This window comes from Centruroides vittatus, unplaced genomic scaffold (genome assembly GCF_030686945.1).
Source record: "Centruroides vittatus isolate TY-2023 unplaced genomic scaffold, ASM3068694v2 contig_199, whole genome shotgun sequence".
NCBI classification, from domain to species: domain Eukaryota; kingdom Metazoa; phylum Arthropoda; class Arachnida; order Scorpiones; family Buthidae; genus Centruroides; species Centruroides vittatus.
This window is the reverse complement of record NW_027121224.1, coordinates 765,051-789,873: the sequence shown is the minus strand read 5'-3', so window position 1 is coordinate 789,873 and position 24,823 is coordinate 765,051. Positions and strand designations below refer to the sequence as shown.

General features: G+C 23.6%; 1 protein-coding gene across 3 annotated transcripts in view; it reads right to left on the bottom strand.

The window, feature by feature from the left end:
* LOC136970469 (sodium-dependent dopamine transporter-like) overlaps nucleotides 1-23,559 on the bottom strand; it is a 65,194-nt gene extending 41,635 nt beyond the window's left edge. Inside the window, exons 1-3 of one of the 3 annotated variants that reach the window (XM_067264912.1) lie at nucleotides 23,501-23,559; nucleotides 976-1,012; nucleotides 336-516 (exon numbers count right to left, since the gene is read on the bottom strand). In XM_067264912.1, the coding sequence (XP_067121013.1) occupies nucleotides 336-471 (136 nt within the window). In that variant the 5' untranslated portion in view covers nucleotides 472-516; nucleotides 976-1,012; nucleotides 23,501-23,559. Of the gene's footprint in view, nucleotides 1-335; nucleotides 517-975; nucleotides 1,013-6,663; nucleotides 7,052-13,528; nucleotides 13,572-23,500 lie in introns of those variants that run through there. The other 2 variants (XM_067264913.1, XM_067264911.1) reach the window with 2 other exon arrangements.
* Nucleotides 23,560-24,823: the final 1,264 nt, after the last annotated feature.

Genomic DNA, 24,823 nt, shown 5'->3' with positions numbered 1-24,823 from the left:
AAATCGAAGGTTGTATAATATCTTATCAATTTATTTTATTGATAACAGAGAAAGGGGAAAAACGAAATCTAGAATTGACAATGTCTCGTGAGAATTAGCAGACATTTTTTTCTTATCAATTCCTACATCGGCGAGGTATGAGAGTAAGATAAATTTGTTATTAAAATTGTAAAATTTGTAGTAAATAAAGTCATAAATTTAAATAATATTTAAGTAAAATATTCTTCGTTGTAAGCAATGTTTAAATTATTATATATATATAATATTTCAAAAGTTTTATTAAAAGTTATTCTTTAAATAATAGTAGTAAATATGGATTTTAATTGGATTCTCACGTGCTGGTTTGGGTGTGCTGGACGACGAAAAGTAACCTTCGTCACGAATAGTTACGTGACGTTTGTGTTTTCCTCTGTCGAAGTCATCGCTGGGTGACGTCATTTCCGTTTGTTCTTCGATGTTTTGGCTTGACATCTTAATCAAGAAGAGCTTGCATTGTTATGAATATTAAGCTTATATCTAACAAAAAAACCCTTTAATTTAGAAAAAATATACATTAAATTTTACTTAATCTAACATATAATTAAACTGGATTAAAATTAAATTTATTAAAAGGATTAGTAAAACGGACAGAAAAAGGAATTTTATTTGAGAAGAAATAAAATAAAACAAAAGACTTAATACATTGTTTAAATAGGGAAAATTAAGTAGATAAATAAAATAATTAAATTAAACAGAATAAATGCACTCGGAATAAATTTTCAATAAAACGATCAAACAAATATAAGAAAAGTACCGAACAATTTGCAATTCATCACAATAAATGATTATACAGTTATTTAGTTTCCATGACTCAAAAATTGCATTGTAATTTCATATTATTGTATTAGTAAGTAGAAAAAAGAAGCATTAAAGGTGAAATGTTAAGAATTAAAAGAAAATTACTAAATATATTTAAATTAAATTAAAATAACATACCTTTAATATAGTCTTGATACCTTTGATGTTTGGTTACCTGTAGAAAAAATAATAATTATTATTATTATAACAAATTTTTCCTAAGTTTGAATCGATAAAACGGATCCACATGCATCAAACTGGTGTCACCTGCAAACAGGAACTTAGTACTAAAATGAAGACGAGTGCAGAATCGTAGAAAGACCCATAACTTTAGAAAAAGTTTTTCCAATGTCAGAACTTTGAATCATCAATCGATCAACATTTTTTTCTTCCAATTAGTTGGCGATTGGAATTTTTACTCATCAAAAACTCGGTTCCTATTTAAATAAATATTTTCTTGGCGACGTCTGCTCGCTTCATCTTTAAGATCTGCCATATTTATAAAAGAGGGCAATGGATGAAAATATGCGGTCTATACTGACAACTATGTCGACTGTTTGTCACCAGTAGGCTTTGGGAATTAAATTTTTGTCGGGTAGACGACTCGGACGTGTCGAATTTGAATTTTTAAAACGATCATTTTTCGATTTTGCATTATTTGAAAAAAATAAAAAATAAATGGTTAATAGGAGGGATTTTAAATAGTTATTTCGATTGATGAAGTCGATAACATTTGTCACATATTTCTATCTTGTGTTTCTGACAGGTTTAACTGATTCCATAATCCTTTGGTCTAACTCAATTATAGTTTGTTTTTAGTTTTAAACTGCAAAAATTCCTTCATTTATCAAGTTTTTCTCGAATTTCTCAATAGTTAAAGACTAATTTTAAATGTAGAAAATTTCTCAAAAAAAATTTCGATTTCAATTTTTTAAAATTATTTATAACACTCTGAATGAAATTTAATTTATAACATTTTAAAATAAAATTATAATAATGTCTTCATTTCATAGTAAATGTTAGAATTAAATTTTAAGCCAATCACTTTAGGATTATTTTATATATTTTTAATGCATTAAATAATAAAGCATTTATTAATTAGTCAATAATTCTGCCATCAAGTATGAACATTTTCAATACAATAGAGTATCGATTATCCGAAAAATTGATAAACCGAAATTGATTTTAGAGAATATTAATTCCAGAAAGTATGAAGTTTTAACGTAATAACGAAGGTTGGCGATCTTCTGTAGATCCACCATTGAGTTCTCTCGTTATTACCACTAGTGTTTGGTTTTTATTTATTACAGTACGAATAAAAAGCATGATTAATAAGTCACTGACTTCTAAATATAGCATCAAATGCTCTGTGCCTACGCACAATGAAGCACTTGATGCATTAGATACAATGTTGAGGTGATTAGAAATGCAACCTGAAGTAGATTTTTCAACTTTTATGACGATCAAACAAGCTTGAGATTTAGAAGAATTAAGTATAAAAAAACTATATAAAACAAAGCAATAATATGGCAATCTGTTAAAAAATGACCCCCAAGATTTTTACATTTTTGGACTCAGGAGACATTGAAACGTCGAAAAATGCAAAAAAACGGGTATTTTTCTGTATGTGTGGATGTTTGTGTGTATGGGGCACAATTTTGTTCACCCTGTTTGAAGCTTAACTCCTGAGCCTTTAGTCGAAAATTTCTGAAACTTTGCAGAAAGGTTTGAGTATTGAGGAAATTGACACTTAAATTTTGGTGGTTAAAGGTCGAGGAGTGGGGATATAGTGGCACGTCACGTGTTATATCTCGATTGGGTCGGACTTAATAAAGATTTTACTCGTTATTAGCATTTACAATTTTTTTAAAAATAAAACTCAATTCTACCCTCAAAATTAAGCTTTTTGTCATTTTATAATAATTAATAATATAAAAAGTTTTTAAAATAAAATATCTTAACAGATGTCTATTCTTTTGCCGAGTAAGTTACGCAACTCGTTATTAGATTTTTTATTTTTATTTTTGTATAATAAAAATATTTTATTTTTACTTTATTTAAGATATTTTTTTCTTTATTCTTTCCCTACCAAATATGATAAACTATCTGAATTTGTCATGCCGTGATTACTAGTATTTCGGATAACGACACTTTATTGTCATTCAATGACTTTAATTTATCAATTAAATAATTATTAACTACTGTCAACTACATCTGTAAAAATAAGAGAATAGATTTAATTTAAACTGATATATTAATATTTTTTTCATATTCTGAATCAGTTGTTCTCTTCTTTCTACAGCACTTTTTATTCTTACAAACATTACAAGGAATACGAAACAATTCTTGAAAAATTAAAAATTGAAGAAAATTTTCCAAAATCTATTATCATCACAAAAAAACAATGTTAAACAAATGTAAAAAATAGAAAAACTACAGAACTTTCATAACATTCTCAGTTATGAAACAGTGAAAAGATACTTTAGAAATCAGGCATGAATTTTATTTAGATTATTTAGGAAAGTGTTACGAACCCGTTTAAATACTACAGCGAATGCGAATGTCATAAAACAATTGAACATGAAGTAAAAGAGAATGTAACTGATAACATAATAGAAAATATTTAATCGTTCCTTCTATTTCTAAACATATACATATGTATCCACAGACAGTACATGTAGTCCTCTGCGATATGTGTAAGATATGAAATGAAATAAATTTCAAAGAAAAACGATTATAAATATAGTTGTATAATAAAGATAAAACGCGTGTTTCAATTAATATCTTTCAGAAAAACGTGATAATGCAGCATTTTTGTAGATAACATTACTATGAATATAATATTAAAATAATTTATTACTATATGAAAGTAATTTGTAGTTTATACGAAAACGTTAAATTGATATTTGGCAAATTATTTACGATCTTTTAATCTATTCAAATATAATTTACAAGGGTACAAGAATATATATTCTTTTATTTCTAAAAAGATACATTTTATAATAATAAATTGAAATAATACAGTATGGATCATATCATCCTATGCTACTGTTTGTTGCCTGTATTGATTTCTATAGTGACAATTTTTATCGTCAAAGTACGAAAAAAAAACAAAAACATTAAAGATAAACATTTTATACAAAGTATTAACATTGTATGAAAAGTTTATCTTCAATGTTATATATAAGCATTCAACATTTGAAAAATGCTTATAGCAAGATTGTATGATTATAAAGACTCAAACTGCTCAAATATTACAACATAGAGTTTCTTAGATTTTCCAATTGACTCGACACTTCTGCTATTGACAATTATTAATCTTCTCCTTTGATATTGAGCATTGTAAGGATTACTATTAAAGAAAAAAGATAAATAATAACATAGAATCTTTGTTATAAACATGGTCATCCAGGTTACGACAATAGATATTTGCAACCCGAATTCATTATTCTTTCAACAAATTTCTTATTGTATTTAAAGTTTTACTTCGAATTTCATCTTATACATTCCCACGCTTAAAAATTAACAATAATAATTTAAAATATATATAAATGTTTTAGTCATGAGTGTATATATGTATATTCATATAGTCATCATACATTCAGTATGTGTATACCGGTATATACGACTAAACTTTAACGTAATACTGCGAATTTGTCGTATCGTTATAGAATTGACGTGGAGCCGGGTATAGAGAGACGATTCTTGCACTTTCCGACACGGAGAGGCGATCCAAGAACAAAGCAATCGTCGTCAATTGCTCTGTTCTTGTGTTTTGTTCGTTTTTCGCGCCTAATTTCGTTAGGCGCATTCAGTGGCATCAGAGAGAACGAACATTGTCAGTTTAACTCCTCTGTATATCGAAAAGCGTCAATCCCTATTTTTTACATTTAAATGGACCCTTATTACATTTTTGGATTCCTCGTCTCAAATAATGGAAAATGGCAAAATCTTGCCCATTAAAAAGACATTAAGCAATTTAAACTATTGTATTGTTTAATTATCATTTTGTATACATTACTAATATGACATCTCAAAAATAAACAAATCAATGGATACGAAATTGGGAATAAATATTGTCATAGAATAATAACAGTCAAGGTAATTACAAAGGTATTATTTATTTTATAACAAAATAATATTGCCAATCTAAATTTAATGTTTCAGAATCTGATGTATGGTGTAATTTACAATGACAACTTTGTTTTCCAAATAACCTTATTTACTTCGTGCAAGATGCGCTGTTATATTAAGTAGTTACAAGATGATAAATGCCCAATCGGAGTTATTTTATTATGGTAAAGTTTAATAAATTTGTCTTCATTCTTTATTTATTTGGCCATTAGTTTTAAGCGGGACAAAATAATTAATTTCAATGCAATGCTATGATGATATTGCCATATTTTACAATATAGTTGTTTTGAGCAGCGCATTACAAAATACTTAATTACACTCCCTGAATTTACCTTGAATAATTTATTCATAGATTCAGTAAAAAGAGTTACCAAATATATTTAATTATTTCTTATTTTATAAATTAATTTTAGTAATTACGGCGCATATTTTATATTTAAGAAACATAATTTTAGCATAAGATATTTATCCGGAAAATACTTTTTAAAAATGCAAGCTAACAGTTGAAACATCGACATCATTAAAATAATGTACTGTACCTTACACTGACGTTAATATAACGTTCTTAATATATTGTATATACGTTAAAAAGCTTAATATATAACTTGCCTTTAAATAATGATAACAATGAGCTGTTTCTTAAGTTTTAATAATTAATAATAATTAGTCACCACTTTCATTTTTTCAGATATGTTACTTAACTTTGAATGGAATGAGGCAGAAAAATACATCTAAGGATAAAGTTATATCAGATATATTTTTAGAACACATTGTAAATTGTCAGAATAAATAAGATTTAATTTTTTTTGTCCTGTCAAAATTTCAGTTCGAGACATTTTGTCATCGTCTCGACTCAAAGTTTTTGTATTTATTTATTCATTTCTAAACATTTACAAAGGTAAAGCTGCGAAATGCAAGAAATAGCTTTTTCCTCGTGAAATACAAGCATAAACTCCAAATATAAAATTATACATAAGACAAATTTAAAAAATAATACAATAAAACCCTGTTTTAAAGTTAACATTATAAATTACATATAATAATTTTACATATGAAACAAATTATAAATTATTGTATAATTTAATAAAAAGTATTGACTTATGTACGGTACATATTTTTTTCTTTATAGTAATGAAATAATTCAGAAGAAAGCACTTTTTTAATAATAAAAAAAAGTAGCGCAGTTACATAAAGTTATTACTTAAGATATTAAAATAAAAAACTTCCGCTTGATAAAATTAATAGAGTAATAAATATCGATTTATACAATAAATTTCTAACGCTTATTTTACTCTATATTACAAATAATCAATAGCATTTCTAATATACTTCGACTATTCATGGTATGTCATTTTTCCTCAAAACAACCACTAAATCGAGGGATTATAATTTAAATGAAACAATTTACGTCATTTACTTTGATCCCCTTTAAATTATAACCATTTGTAAACTGTAAATAACTTGCAAATTATTAAATATATATCAAAGTTAATCACATTATGTAACATTTCAGGAAATTTTTCATAACTCTCTTCACGAAACATGCGAATAACGCAGCTAATATTTAAAAATTAACTTAAATAGCAATTTTATTAATAATTTATGCATATTTAGATAGTTAAAAATATGTTGTTTCGGCATTATTAAATAATAATAGAAAATTCGAAAAAACATTACGAAATTTTTACTTACAGTTTCAACTTAAGTAGCATTGTATCAGCTTAAAATTTGACTTATTATAATTAGCCGATTGTTCTCTAGTAATTAGCCCAAAGCTAAAATACGGCAACCCACTACAAGTCAACTTCAGTCTTATTTACCATAGTAATGATGCACTCGGCTTCTATGTCTCTGCCTGTAGCTGCTCTGCTTGTCAAACTGTATCATCGCATCAAAACATTGCCAGAGGCATACAAGAGAATATCATTATTTAGTCTCGGATAAAACCGATTTATAAGGTTATACAATACAAATACTATCTAGTCCTTGGAGAGAATGAAAACAATCGGTCAAGTTCAATAAAAGCCTCCAAAATTATGAACTTTGAACTCGTATACAATGCCATGGCAAGCGCTTAATCGAAAATATTATATTTCTACGTTAATTACTGAAAATAATACAAGTAGGAGTTCGTTTTATGTCCTCTATGCAATACTTTAACGATACTTTAATAAATTTTATCTGTTTTAAAATAAATATTTTTAGCATTTATCATTGTCATGTTAATTAATTAGCTTTTATCTCAGAATAGGACGTTTAAATCTTATCACTCAGCTTCAAAGTTGATTTATTAAAACGTCGTTCAAAATGATGTATAAAATTATAAAAATATAATAAATACTTTATAAATTTATACATAATAATATTTTTGAAGTATACTAAAAATTTAATTCTTTTTAAAGAATAAAAGGGAGTAAAATTTTAAATATTAATAAAAAGAAGGATTAAAGTTTTAACTGCATTATAAAATGCTATTAATTTTGTTTTTAAAGATAAAAAACGCGTTTATATAATTATTTTTATGCTTAAAATTATATTTACCTTATTATTTAAGTATTAAAAACATATTTAATTTGTTAAACGTGATAGATTCAATTTAAAAATCACACAAGTTACGATTTTTATAACTATTTACGATTTTCAGTACCTACGTGTCCCAGCTTTAGTGATAAGTGATAGCTTATTTCTTGTTTTACAAAGTGCAAAATTTTTATTATTTAAGAAAATTGTATTAATTAGTCATAAAATATAAAGAAATTTGTTCAATAATATAAATTTCTAATATAAAAATAAAATTAAAAGATGTATTTAAAATGTACATAATAATAAAACTGTCCTTTTTGAATTATAATCGCTAAATAAATAATATATTTACCACTTGTTTTATCTGTTAAATACTTGTTTATTTTCTTACTCATAACAGTGGAACCTCTCTATATATTACAATTAAATATTTTCAATATCATTGTAATAAGAATTCATAAAATCTATTTCGCAATAGAGATACTTTAGATATACTTTAATTAAAAATCAAACAACGTGTTCTAATTAAATTCATGTACATTTTATGCTAATAATATACAATTAGAGTCAATACATTTCTGCATTTTTTTAATTATAAATAAGATAAATACTTTATGAAAATCTACATTTATTTCCATATATTAATACAATTACTTGTAAATTTTAAAGTTTACATTTTTTAATCTTTTATATATTCAAAATAAAAGTTAATTTATAAGTAAAAGTTTTGTATAAATTTAAATAAATTTGAGTCATTACAATATCTTATAATTCATTCACAAAATATCTATAATTATTATTATTATTATTAAAAACAGAGCCTAATCAAAGATCTAGGTTGGAGAAAGGAAAGGGCGAGGGGATGAGAAAGAGGATAAGAAAGAAGAGAGGAGAGAAGTCTCAGTAGAGTACTGAGCAAACAGGATGAATCAGAAAGTATGAAAAATACAAAATTTGTTGAGAAATGTTTATCCATTTGCTTCCTGCGACAAAATAAAAACTTATATACTGTATTCAGTATTTAACAAAGAAATAAGCCTGTTTCCTTCACACTTGTGGAAACAGTAATGAATATATAAAAATCATATACAGAATTTGAATAAAATAAGTTAACTCAGGAACTCGCAAAAATAAATAGTTGTAAATACATAAAGCAACAGCCTCATTATAATGATAAAATGGAACAGTTTATATAAGAACAGTACAAAGCAAAAAAAGAACAATACATCAACCACGATGATAAGAATTTTTGAAGTGTTAACAAACGTTTTTAGAGCATTAAATTTTTACTGAATATTTATACATTTATTTTAAAAAAATAGAGAGAAATATATTTTATATACATTTTAACTTTTTTCTTTTATTACGAAATTCGTTTATTAATAACTGTGTTAAAATTATTCCAAACTAACATAAAATTTATTTTTCTTTTCGACATATTTTGAAATGAAATTTTATGTTGTAATTATATCAAATTGATTGTTGACCTCCTATTTTACGGAAGGGTAAAGCCTATCAGGCTCTGTAATCAATTTTTACACTTGTTGGACACAAACGTTTTCACAAACTTTTTTTTATAATGAGGCAGTGCAGAATTGTATCTGATTGAAATTCCAGTCTTCACCTTGCCAGCAACTTGGAGAGTTTCAAACAGTTTTGCTTTCTTTTGTAAATTTATAAATGTTTGATTTTCTCTTTTTATTATCCTCTAATATTGTTTATTTAAAAAGTTTTATAGAAATAAAATGTTTTTTTAACAATTGCTATACACAATTTATATATGTATGAAAATCTAAACAGTGTTTAATGTAGAAAAGAAAATCAATTCTTCATATTTATAGTAACTTAAAGTTTAAATTATTTAACATATTTAAGCTTAATTTTTATTCAAACTTCGTCAATATATTAAAAAATAAATTCCATTAATGGCTAAAAAGAAAGAATAAATTATACTTCGTATTGTAGATAAATACATATTTATCATGGATAAATTACGAAACATTATCGTATATCACTATCTAAATATTGCAGTAATATAAAGCTATTGGCTCACGAAATTTAAATGTGCAATGTAACTTACAAGTGTTCTAAAGATTTTTCGAAAAATGCTACTTTTAATTGGATACAGGCATTATTATTCTCTATTTATTCTCTATTGATTTTTCAAAATAATTATCTGAAAACAATACTGAATGAAAAATGTTTCTTTTCGAAGTTAAAAATAAAACATTTATTAGATTTTTTAATCCATATTTATTGGAAAGGATTTTCGAACTATATTAGCCTATGTTTATTCGCAATCAATACGTTCTTTCACGTCTTATTGACAAGGTAATAGCATACATCGTGCAGAATAAATGTTTTTTATTAAAATAATAAAGTTTAATTGCGTATAAAAATTTAAAATAAAAAGATTTTTTTATATAGTTTTTGAAGTATTCCTGTTAAAAATCTTACATTAAGTAGACTGCATTTAAACGTGTAGCTTGTGAAGCCTTAATCTATACCCTGGTAGTATCAGGTCCTAAGCTGTAGCTTGTTAAGGTTATACTACAATTAGGCTTTGATGTCAGTTAAACTCTTATTATTCTTTTAAACTTATTTCCTTTATTTCATTTTTCATTAGATGAAATACAGTTGATATTTTGATGCATCTAATCAGAGTTTACGCTGTTATTTTTCTGCTCTTAGTCATTTTATATCTTTATTTGTTTATATAAGTGAAATGTGAGATATTCAGTGTCAAGAAATTTTGTAGATGACAGCAGACAATGTATTAATTTTCGACGTTTTGACTGGTTAAGAGTCAAAGCGTCGAAAATACACAAGTTTTTGCTTAGTCGGGCATTTAGTAGTTTATATGATGGCGTTATTCAGTGAAAAATTATTTAAGAAAATTGAGAATTAGTATGCTAATTCTTCAAAATTTTTAATCTCAACTTCTTTTGATTTCTGGTAATTTTTCAACATAGACAAATAAAATGACATTTTTTTGTTATAATAAAAAGTGTTTGAACAAAATTCGTTATGAATCACATGAAGAAAAATACACAAGGCTGCAACTATGTTTTGATAAATATAAAATTCATTTTTAGGAACAACCAGTGGAATAACTAGATAAAATCAGTTATAATTCAAGTATAAATGAATTTTTTTGTTCTTTTGACTTTATAATAAGTCAATAAATTTAAAATATTTTTATATATTCTACTAGGAAGCTTTACCTCCTTCCGCTCGCTTGGGCCATGAGCCTCACCCACTTGTTCAAAAATGTCGTGATGATTCATAGATTCTCGGTGATTTCTCTCTTTTTCTGACAGTAAAAGTATCTTGTGATTGAGACTAGGTATAAGTTATTTTATAGATAGATTTTAAACTTTTTGCCCTGTAAACACTAAGACGGCCTTGTTTTCAGACCCAAAGTGGCGAAAAACATGGACCGACATATCCTGGAAACACCCCCTAAAAATTTATGGGGTTTTTTCGATCGCTAAGATGTGATCCTGGATCCTCCAGAGCGGTAGGCTGACACCTTAACTTTATCCTCCTCCGGCCAGCTTTATTCATAGTTTTATAAATATTTAATGACAGAAAAATAACAATTATATAATTTAAAAATTGACATATACTAGTAAAAAATTGCAGTAATTGCAAAATTATAAAGTTTTGAAGCATCTTTTAGGATTAACCGTTTTAAGAATTGATACCCATTATGATGGTTAATACCGAATAAGTAAAATCTTCTAGTAGTAATTTATTTAGAAGACTAAAAGAAAGTAAATAATATTTTATTTTATTTACAAAAAATAATTAACAGTGATTTTAATAAGGAATATCCCTTTATAGTTCTATTGTCAATGCAGGTGTATTGGTTACATTTGCATGTTTATGATATTGGGTAGAGTAGTCTAAAATATTAAAATAGATTGTTTCTGTACATAGCTAAAGGCGTAATTAATTATTTTTTAAATTTAAATATTTAAAATTAAGAATAAACATTACTAATTTTTTGCTGCTGGTTAACAGATATTACTCATTACATTTCGTTTTATATTTAAAATTACAGAATTGCATAATTATATATTAACGATTCTGGCCCATCCTCTAATTAAAACCACTAATTTTTTTTCTAGAGTTCATTGACGTTCTTCATACCACCATTATCATTGAGGGCAAAATAAAAATGCCTTATAACAGATTAAATGCAATTTTATTCTTTATTTACGAATAATAATAATAATTCAGCTGTTTGCTTAAATAGTATAAAACTTATTATCGAGCTAAACTAATTTATTATTATATTTAAGAATCAAAAATTTTAAAAATAATTTTAAAAAATTTTATATTATAAATTCAAATGAATTGTAATTAAAATTTTAGCTTTTAATTTAAAAAATTATTTCAGCAAAGAAACATGCAAATTCATTTTATTCAGTTCGTTTCTTACTATAATTCGTTGGAAAAAAATCCCAAATGAGTAATAATTTCTTCTAAGAAATAAGCGTGAATGTTTTATGTTCAACATTGGCTCACTTTAATTTAATTTATTACAACGTATAATTTTCCTTAATGAAATCTAATTTTATTTATTCTCATTAATTGACAGAGTATCGAGGTATTTAGCTTTGAAAATAAGCTATATTCTTAGTAATTCAGTGTAAACTTCTCATTCAGTTCTATTAATAAAGACTGAATAACGTCTATCTTCTAGTTATATATATTGGAATCTGCAATAATCCCAGTAAATACCACTTTTTCGGGGAGATTATTACACAAAACTGTATACAAAATAACCTCCATTTTTTATGTTCCTGTTAGTGACCGTTGTTTAGAGGTTTGCCTGTATATGTTTTACATTCAAACTCAAACATTATCAGAAATATCTTTTGTTATGATAGAAATATTCCTTTAATTTATAATATAATACCTTGAAATTTATTGAAGATAAAAATATTTAAACTATAAAAATTGTCACATTTCTTTAATTCTATTAGAATTCAACAACGTGTTTAATCTCTACTTTTCTACAGAGCTTTATGCGTTTATAATGCTATATGAAGGTAATGTAATCATGTAAAATTTCCATTTAAATCATGCAAAAAGTAGAGCTAAAAACACTTCCCAACTTTATACTGTGATAGTATTTTACACGTGTTTACAAAGCACATAAATCTTTAAAAATAATCCTTAATACAGAATTTAAAAGTCAAAATTTTAATCATGAACTATTAATTACGCTTAAAAATTACATTTTATATAAATAAAACAATTTAAATAATCGCATGAAGAGTATTTTGGCAAGTTAAATTAAAATCAAATTCCCCAAAACACCGTATTTCATGGAATTTTCGGAGAATCTAAGATTTTTTCTATCGTAGTTCTGCATCAAATAATAATGTTTCATTAACTGATCGCAGGATTAAAAAAAAATGGTAATAATGAACTTATAATAACAACTCATATTGAATATAATAAATTATTTAAATTACAGTAAATTATATTAACTTAAAATATTTTGAAAACATAATACCAAATTTTAATTTTCTTGATTTAATCTCATTACAACCGATCGAATTTTTACTGTAATTATAACAAGAATATATGAATTTATTCGATCGTTATTGCTTAAATTTATTAAATATAATTACAATAAATATATTATAATAAAAAATATAATATACAGTAAATAAATTAAAGATACATTTTAACATAAAATAGATTTTATTAACCTTAAATTAGCAAAAAACTGTAAAACTATTTTATTATTAAAAAAATATTTTGTAAGTTAAAATATTAAAAAAAATTTTTATATTAATACTTTAATTTTATAATATTTAAAAATACATTATTTATGGAGATAATTTATGTACTTTACTTATATTTTTAATATCATAAACAAGTAAATTTTATATAAAATTAAACTTTAAATTGAATTTTAGCAATCAGAAGATATTATCAGAAATTTTATTCAAACATTTTATCAGTAAATTTTAAGTTAAAAAAATTAAATTAAATTAAATTAAAAAGCCATTACTTTTTCGAGATTACTTTTTATTTTCTTTTTTATTTTCAAGAAAACTGAAAAATAAAATAAATTTTTACTTTTATTTCTCATAAATCATCTAAATAGTAATAAGCCACATTATAAAACATTTAAATACTTCCATTTTCATTCTATATATTATTTAATTATTCAATATATAAAATATTTATATAAATATTTTTAATTTTTAAAGCTTTTCATTTAAGTAACTTAACATTTATATTAGTAATAATCTAGCATTAACAAGTAAATAAATTATATTATAAATGTAAAAAAAAAAAAAAAATTAGGAAAGGTGTCCATACATACATACGATAATTTACATACGATACGCTACAAAATTTGAATACAGGAACCTTTTAATTAATAAATAAAAAATCATTATATCAGATTCTTTATAGGTAAGACCATAGACTGCATACGTAAACTTTCAATCTGATATAGTTTTATTGAAGAAATACTATCCTAGAAATTGATTTTAGTGGAAACTTTTATCGTATTTTATCTCTATAAGACTATTAAAATACAAATAATAATACATAAGTAAGAAATTTTTTAACATAATGCCCATAGTTAATAAGGAAGATGCTATATGAAGGTAATGTAATCATGTAAAATTTCTATTTAAATCATGCAAAAAATAGAGATAAAAAATAAAAATTTACGTGTTTTAAATGTTAAGTTTTTACTAATTTTAAATTAAATATATATGGGCCTATACAGTATATAGACAGTTTGACATTTACGAAAATATATACTGTTGACTCGGGTTGCGATGTATAAAAGATTGAATCATTTTATACTTCAAGAAAAAATAAATCTAGAGAAATAGTGAAACAAAATAAAAAATATTTCAAAGGCGTTGGAAGCGGAAATGAAAAATTTCCCTAATTTTAATGTCATATATAACCTAATATATATAAATAGAGATTCTCTTATGCTGTCATTGCCCTCAGAAATATCAATTTTTAAAATATATTATTAAGCAAAGTAAGACTTCTGTTTAAATCATTTAAAATATAAGTAATTGCTTTTAAAATTAACTAAAAATATAGCGCCAATAAGATAATATAAAGGTAAATGAATGATAAATTATTCCAAAGGAGTATTTAACGTAGTATTTATTAATAATATTTGCATAGCTTTAAGTCATTAGTTATAGCTAAAGGAAGAAAATTCAAACTTTTTCTTTGGTGGGAAATTTTGAATTTCCTACTTATTTATTTATTCGTAAAGTAGGGAATTTAAAATTGTATATTTTTATAGGCTAACAGAAGCGAGAAATTTAAGAATATTATATTAATTTTAATTTGTAATACTCTTAGTGAAAAATAATTATTTAATATTAATGTTTGTTTTTGTATTTAAATTCGATATTTTTATTCTTATTTTCTGACAAATTTTAGTTTAAAATTTAAATATAACTTTATATATGTTTTCTTTTACGTGGATTTTATGTATTTCTCGAGGAGAGACTATATCTTGCAATTTTGTTTTTATAAATTTATGAAAAATAAATAAATGAAATTATTTTATAAAACATTCATGTTAAATATTACATATTCGAATGATTATTTTTCTATTATTTTTTGTCAGAAGTTTTAGATTTGTATCTTATACTATGCTATAATGTTTTGATTCATTAATAGAAAAAAAAGGTGCTAACGGTCACGGTATTTTTATTAGTTAATCTTCAGAAAATTCACATTTAGTCAACCATTGAATTATTTTCTCTTCGGACAATCTCTCAATCTATACGAGAAAAGATGACAAAGAAACAAAGTACAGTATACTATTCGTGTAGGGGGAAAAAGTTATAAATATTTCTCAGCTTATTTAATAATAAATAATTTAAAAATATGTTTCATTTAGAATCGTCAATTAATTTTTTATGTTTTTATTTATCTAGACCTTTTTTCTAATAATTAAAATAGCTAAATCCTAATTATTTATAATCTTTCTGTCTTTACGTGTCTAACATTTAAGTAGGTGCCAGTTTCCTCGTAGAAATCCTCCCTAGAGGAACCCTCCTCGATGTGTTGCGTTACCTTATCCCACAAAACCAATCAAACCAACCTAATTTTTCTGATCTAAAATATTCTATAGCAGCTTAAATTGATTATGAATCGTTTCTGTAATTATGAAATTTCAAAAAAAAGGACATTACAAAACATTGTTCTATAGACTCTTCGTTTTCCGATATCAGTTATAATAATTGCTTCATGTCGGATTTCATCTTAATCTACATTCTTCCGAATATGAATTTTTAAAATTTATTTATTAGTAGATTATTTTATCGTTTCAATATCGTTGTCAAAAGCATCGACCGTTCATTATCAAAATCTGATAAATATTCCGCACCTTCATAACACGCGAGATCGCATTTTTTAAATTTATTGTAATATGCGCGAATAACCGCTTATAATTTAAATCAGAATATTTTATAAATCATAAATTATGAATTAATAAACTTATAAGAGATTATTTTTAATTTATGTTGATAGAACGAATATTTTTCTTCTTGTAAAACAGTAAGAATGATCATCGCTTGCCAAGGATGATGATGATGATAATAATAATAATAAAAATAATAATATTTAATTTAATTTAAAATATTTAAAACAATTAAACAAAATGCTTTTATTAAGTTTTAATATTGAATTAAATATTTCTAGATATATTTTAGAATGAAATTCAAAAGATATTAATCTCACGAATCTTTTTATGTTTTTTAAACGTTATTTGTACTTAATCCGACTCCATAATCGAAACCTCTTATAATTATTAGAAGCATGACTTTTGCCACAAAAGAAATCTGAACCCGTCTCTTAAGACCGACAACAGCTGTTTGTAGAAGGCAGAGAAGCAAAGGCACTAACAGTAAAGATCTAAGTGTTTCATCAACTGCAGGAATATAGATTTTGTCAAAGCGGACTAGGTTTATATCAAAATAATATATATATTTTTCCAAATAACAGAATCAAATACGTAAAATCCGCATCAAATTTTAATATTCTGTAAGTTTGGGACTCAGATACTCGTGTAAAACGTCTATTTATAGGGTCTTTTCTAGCCCGTTGCACCAGAATTTTCGTAGAACCGGGAATAATTATTCACAAAAGAATTCCGATTTGCGCTGATTTTATATTTTACTAAACAGAAATATAGAATTGTTAACTGATCCACGATATAATTATAATTTTTCTTTGATAATCTTTAAATACCTACTACAGGGCCTGTCAGATAGGGACGAACAGGGACAGCATCAGATATAAGATGGCCTCAAAAACATTAATTATGAATTATTAATTCTCTTGCTTATCTTGTTTATTAAGAAAATAAACTATTTTTTTTACAAATTTTATTATTAAAAATATAATATAATTGGCTCGGGCCTCTCTTGATTTCTGAGAGGTTTTAAATATAAGAAATTATATCGGATTCACTCGTAGCTTTTATTTCGATTCTTCTTCAATATTATACCTTATATAGAGATAACGTCTTACAGTATTTTGTAGTAAAATATATAGAAGAGAGTTAAATATAAAATATATATTTTTTATTCGTCTTTAAAACATTTTAAACTACTTTATTATAATCTTTTTATCTTAACAATTCAATTATATATAAAAATAAAGTATTGAAGATAACAAGCATTTTAAAAATATTTACTGAAATCAAATCTTATCAAATTTCAAAATTGAAATCGTCAAAATAATATATTATTTCGTACGATATTATATTAAACAATGGTTAATTCAATTTTGTAAATACATTTTTAATATTATTATTAATGTAGTTTATTAATATATGGTTAAAATTATATACTGTATATGTATAAAATATAAAGCTCAAAACAAAGTTCACTCGCTTACTGTTATATTATAAATACAATTTATTATAAACGTAGTTAAATTATGTATTTTTTAAATTTTATATTTATTGAATTTTACTCATAAATGAAGATATATTAATTAAATTAGACTATTTACAGTTAGTTCGATTTTGCTACTAGAAGAAATTAGAAATTTTCAGTATCAATTGAAACTACATATAAAAATGAAAATAGAATGAATTGGAAGGATAATAAATAATATTTATGTTTTATTAAAACAGAATTTTTATAAACGAATATGATTGAAAACCTATTTTAAAAATAAAATTAAGATTAAAAATAGATTTAAAAAGTCTCTTAAATTTTCAAATTTCTTGAATTTAAATCACAATTAATGCTTAATTATATTTCATTTAATGAATAGGATTTTATATAATTGAATATAAAATTCTAGTTTAAATCTTTTATTAACGCACGTGGACGAGACATTTAATAATATGTAATGTTTCGACGTATTAAAAACTATTTTTAAATATTTAATCCTGATATTTTTGCATTTAATATTTTTATTAATATGCATATTAATATTTTGGCTTGTTAAAAAAGGATTTTTTTTAAATTTAAAATTAAAATATCTATTAAATTAAGGCTATGCACGCGAGAGGTTTTAGGGGTTTAACTTTCCTAATATGGGAAAAATTAAATAAAATTAAACAGTATTAATTGTATTACTGTATATACAGTATCTCTACTGTAAAAAATTAACATTAATATTAATTAAACTAAGTTATAAAAAATAATGTTTTATTTTTAATTATAACCTTTTAAAAATTCTCCGTTATATAAAGCTTGATAAAATAATATACAGTTAAATATAAATGTTTTAAAGCTACTTTTAAATGATTAGGTTATTTTTAAAAATGTTTACGAGTTAGGAAATAAGATTTATTTATATATAAAAAAGAATTGTTTTTTTAACAGTTGTTGTGTTAGTGAAGGTAGTAATTAAATAAAGATTATGCAAATTAATTCTTTCTTGTTATTATTACTTTTTATTTATTAAGAATTAATTTTTAAATCTATTGCCTAATTATCTTGTTTTTAATTTAAGATAATAGAATTATTATCAATGTAACTAGCGCACTGGAAATTTAATTATATTAACCAACTTTTAATTTTATAAATAAATTTATTTATTTTAAAATGTTAATAAAAATTTAAAGTTTTTAATACAATGCCATTTTTATTATATACTGTACAGTACATGGCTGAATTTACACTTATTGTAGCCCTAAGTTATAATAATATAATATTATATAAGAGGCCCTTCTCTTCCTCCAAGTAGTGATAAATTTAAAAGCTGTAGCTTGTTTAACCTTTGTAGACTTGTCGTTAATAAAAGACAGCATTTAACTTATAACAATTGTACAAGCAACAAAAGTAATATGAATCATATAAAATACTTAATGCACTGGCATAACTAAGAGGGTTAAGGGGCTATAGCACCCGAAAAAGGAACAATTAGAATAAAAAGTTAATTATTTTAAAGTAAATTTTTATTTAATTTTTTGTTGTAAAAGTTTATGCTGATAAAATATATAAACCATACGCAATAGTAAATAACACACACACACACACACACACATATATATATATATATATATATATATTATATATATATATATATAACTGGGAAAATTAAATACCTGAAGTTGTACATTATTATATATTAAATATATATAATTTGAAATGTTACCAAGTTCTCTTGTACAACTTTAAAACTGTGTGATAAAGTAACAATTTATAAGAAATAATTTAGAAATCGAAGAGATGATGTAATACAAAAATTACATCCCTTCAGAATAGATAATTTATTGAACTTCGATGAAGTGTTTTTATAGAATAAATTAATTATAAGCGGAGACTTTTATAAAGTTATATTTAGAATAAAATTTATCCATAATTAGAAGCAAGAAAAATATTTTTACTTTTATATAAACTACATCAACTTTGATTTGAATTCTTTACATTACAAATTTATTATTAATGAACACCAAGAAAAATGTGTAGCGTCAAGAAATATAGTAAATAACTTAATATAATTTAAATTTATTTAAATTAATACGCCAAATTTATTGTGATATTTTCAAAAATTTATTGACTTAATATAGAAGCCAGAGTATATTTTTACTTAATCTTATTCAGTAGTAAAATCTAAATAAAAAATATACATATTTAACTGATATGAAAAATTCTCTTTAATTTGAAATTTTTCAACAAGCAAATGAGCTTTTGTAATGTATCGTTTTAAAAAATATCCAAGTGATAAGCAGAGACAGGTGTGCAAATATATGCCAATCAATAACACGTGATATATGACATAAGAGATAATCTAGGCAGTTATATTTGTTATTATAAGGTTGTCATGTTTGCTCCATTGGAGCAGAACTATATTTGTTTTCTGCTGATCGAACATCATCTGATTGGATTGCGCGCTCATCCTGACGTATCACGAGAGTAACAAATATCGTAAATGAGGCTAATACAGCTAATATCGATGCCGTCTGCCTCCTCTATAACCGGATTACACTTTTAAAGATTTGATATTTTAAAAAGTAATATTCCAGAGAAACTTAAAATACATATACATTGATTATCAAGTATCCCATTTTCTTATTATTTATTTGCATCACCTCCAAGTTGAATTTTACTTTGCAACAAGATCTTCCCCTTTCTTCTTTTTTTATTGTAATAGCAAACTTATAAATATATAATAAGATATTTAAACATCGTGTTTAAAATTTTAAATCAATGTTTTTAAACTTGAATTAGTGCTAAAGCTGTTCTAAGTTAATGCTCGTAAGTCAAATCTTCTAAATTCTTTTGTAGAATTGATCTTTTGCTTAAGTATTATTTAAATTGGAGATTTTTATCTTCTAGATATTGTCGACTTCTTCGAAGATAAACTATCATTTTTTTTCCATAAAAAATTGCAATATTTTTGTAACTACGATAATGCTTTATTGCAAAATTTAAGTTGTAATAATTAGCAATTGATAATGCTTTTGTACTCTTTTAATAAAAGATAAATGTCGCTAAATTTTATTTTAATATGAAGCTAATTTAATGTTTAATAAAAACGTTTAAATTAGAATAAATACTTTACTCAGATTAAAAATATTTACATGCTTAAATTTCTTGAAACAATTATTTTAAATATATATTTTGAGCGCAAAAAAAAACCTTCAAAAGTAATCTAAAAATTTAAATGAATTTATGCTTACTTTTTAAAATTATTGCAGATATCAGCACTTAAAGTACAAATTAGATTATCTAAGATTTGACGTTTCGATGTTCGTAAATATATAAATTAAAAATGAAAATATTCGTTAAAAAATAAACTATATATTAAACATTATTAAAAACATTTTAAAATTTTTAATTAAATAATATTCTAAACGGAAAACAACATTTAAAGTATTTTATATATTTGAATTCTTAGTTATTAAAGTAAGAAGTCTTTCATGTACAGGATTATTAACACTTCTCTTCCATTATCAATATAGAACTACTTACTTTATAAACGAATCACTTTAAAAGTTACTTTAATGTATAAATACTTTGTTTTTATTATTATAAATGCACATTTTTTTTCTGTTTTAATTCATAATTAACGTTCATTTACTTTATCATCATCATGCCCATTAGGGATAAAAAAAATGATTAACTGTTATACAGTTTCAATGTTATCAACTTATGCCATCCATCACATTGACCACGTTTCTGTATTTGCACTATAATCAGTTATATACATATATATATATATATTTGCTGGTGTATCAATGGTGAGATGATCAATATATTATTATCATCTTCGTCCGTATAAGAAGATATCAACATTGAAAATTCGATTTGTTATCAATATTTGAAGAAATTTTCTCAATGCTGATTATTGACATCATATTTCATTCATTTTTTGTTGTAAATATATATATATATATTTATTTATATTTATATGAATCTTTTATATGTTATTTTTTGTTAAGAAATTCTTTTACAATTCAGTAAAAGAATTTTTTAAGTAATTAATTGTATAATATTCGATTTTCAAATGTGAGTGTAATTCTTCATGACATTGTTCATTTTACAAATTCATCTTTTGATTATATTTTGCCCCAATTTTACATAAATTAACATAAATTTTAGTAAAATTTTATTTCTTAATTTATGTAAAAAAAAAAATTTCTTAAATTTTTATGAAGTTTTCAATTAAATTTCTAAGCTTTTTACATCAATTTAAGTCTCAATTTTAATTTAACGTTCAATAAATTAATTTACATAAACGTTATTATTATTATTAAAGATACATTCATACTTTTAGCATATTACAATGGGTTGAAAGCTGTAATTATGAGTCATAGTCTCGTGAGATTCGTGGCATCCAAAATCTTTGATATTGCAAGTGACAAAAGTAATAAAGTTTAAAAAAAGAGCGTCTTCAAAATAACTGCACAGGAAATGTCTTTCTGAGAATTTAATTAATTAATTATGTTTAATTCCCTTGATTAATAAGATAGCTTTTTTAAAATAAAAATTAAAAAGTTAAAGAACAAAATTCTTTTCTTGGAATTTTTATACAAAGCGCTGAAGATTCGCAGGTGCCAAAGCGATGACTTTCTGAAAACCATTTTAATTTACATTACGCTTTAAATAATAATAATAATAATAATAATGTGCTCTTGTTTATCCATTATGAAAATATTTTCATTATAAATGAAATGCAAATAATTGATTCTTAAATTTAAAAACAATTTGGTTTAATTTAAGAATAAATTTTAATGGAAATTTAATGATTTCAATATTTTTCTGAAGTTCGATAAGGTAGTTCTATAGAAATACATTTTTTAAAGCAGAAATATCACTATTAAAGTCGCAATAATTAAGTGGAACGAGTAACATTCTGGCGTTATATAAAAGAGAGTGCAATCTTCGAGGATGTCACAATGAAATAATTTTTATCGGGGATTGAAATGGATGAAATGGATCGCTCCTCACAAATATGGGTACGAAACCCGTAAAATTATATGAATAATAACTTTAATTTATATCACTTTCCCGTCATGTTTTTATATAGAAGATTAAATTTTTAGGCCCTTCTTCGTCCGGGACCAGGTCAGATGAAGCCTTGTATATAGGCCTGGCGTTTATTAATATTAACTTTAAAATTTTTTCTTGATAAAAGTCACGCTGCCTTACTTAAGCGCATTTTAAAATTAATTCTTTAAAATACATTTATATAAGAATTTGTGATTCTTCTTAAAATTTTAATGATTTATAGGAAAATTAACGATGCTATCTGTTAAAAATTTAATGTAGAAAAATATAAATGTATTTAAAAAAAACTAAAACAAAAAAATTTATATTAATTAATTGAAATAAAAGAAAATTTGAAATGTCACTGAATCTTTCGTTAAACATTTCATAACTTGAATATTATTTTTAGAATAAAATTTAAACATGAATGAATAATTAACTTATTTAATTAATTTATATAACGTCTGTTAATTTATTAAAATTTTATAAAATTTTTATAACCAAATCTTCTGTAAAATTTTTACGTAGATAAAGAAACAAAGAAGAAAAAAAAAACAATTATAATTTTTTAATAATACTTTAATAGCGATGATATTTGAATAAATTTCTAACTGTTTGCCTTGAAAAGATTACCAATTTGTATAATTTCATCGCAGTAGAGAAGTAACTTTAAGCAATTTTATTGCTAAAACGCATCACGTATTTTACTTTTTCGAGAGAGAAAAAAGAAAAAAATTTAATTAAAAACTAAAAATAAATTAATCTTAAATGTTTATTTAATAAAACTTATACATACATAGAGTATTTCAAGCGATAAGAGTTAATTAATTCGTCGAATTTTATTAAAACTAAAATTTTCATTAATTTAAGAATTTTTTAAAAAATTACATACATTTTTATAAGAAAAAAAAAATTAAAAGTAATGAGGAAGCGATTTTAATTTTGTTTTATAAAGATTATACGAGGAAGGAATCGAAGACATTGCCTGGTTTAAAGTTGTAAATAAATAAGAATAAATAAATAAAAATAAATACCTGTTATAATATTTCATGATTTTGGATAAACGTCATTGGAGTGTTGTTCATCCCGCGTGTGACAATCAACTGAAGCGACTCCAGTGGGAGAGGCAAAAAGAAAACAAAATTCATCCAACGCCATCTTCTGCCTCCTGTCATCCAATGTTTGCTCTTCTTGTTATAGGACAATAACATTATTTTCAAGAAGTCAAATTAATTTCAATCGATTAATTAAATTTTACATGAAATATAAATATATCGATTTTTCTTATGTCTTCCTTTCTTTATTTTTATTTTCTAAAATAAAAATTTTAAAAAATAATAACTTTCCTTGAAATTTTCATAACATCATTAAATAATTAAATTATGTTAACAACTGACTTGTTTTGAAGAAATATTATTATTTTATATATTTCTACATTTATTCTCTTGAATATTTTATTAAAAATTAATAAGTAAATTCGTCTTCTTTGCGAACAAAATAATTTGCTTTTTTTTTTTTTAAATTTTATGTAAGTAATTATTGATTTATTCCCATCTGTTCAATTGTGAAAATATTTTTATTTATTATGTTAAAGTTTGAAAATATCTTAAATGTATTTGTAAAAAAGAAATGAAATTTTATAAATCTGTTCAATAAATAATACGAAATTTTATTTTTCTATGATAGGTTTTATCCGTTTTATAACATAAGTCGTAGTTTTGATAACAGAGAATTCAATTTATGAAGTGCGTTTTACTATAAAAGTAATGGCAGGAAATGATACGAAAAATATTATTACTCCATATCATAACTAAAATTATTAAATAAAAATAATTATAAATATTTATTGCCTTAAATGAAATCATTTTTTCAGCATGAAACATTCAATAATTTAAAAAATATTCAATTAAAAAGTTGAATCTTGAGATTAAAAAAAAATTTTATTTTTTAATTAAGTTAACATGTAAAAAATGCAACATTATTTTAAAATTAATTTTTATTTTCTTTCAATATTTTAAAATATTGGTTTAGGGTAATTTAACTTATCTAATTATATTTTAGGTAATAATAAGGTAAAATATATAAAGTAATAATTTATTTGAATTTTATTTCTTTATATTTTAAAATATACTTTATATGAGAAATAATAAAATTAAATGGAACAAAATGAAACTTGATTTTTATTTTAATAAATAAAAATTTAAAATGTATTTTAATTTAATAATTAGATTACTCTAAATTATATCTTCACTAAATTAATTTTATTCTTGCTTTTATGACAGATAAAATTTGTTTAAAATCATTTTAAACAAATCTTACATTAACATTTAAAGTAATCGAGACATTCATTTTATATA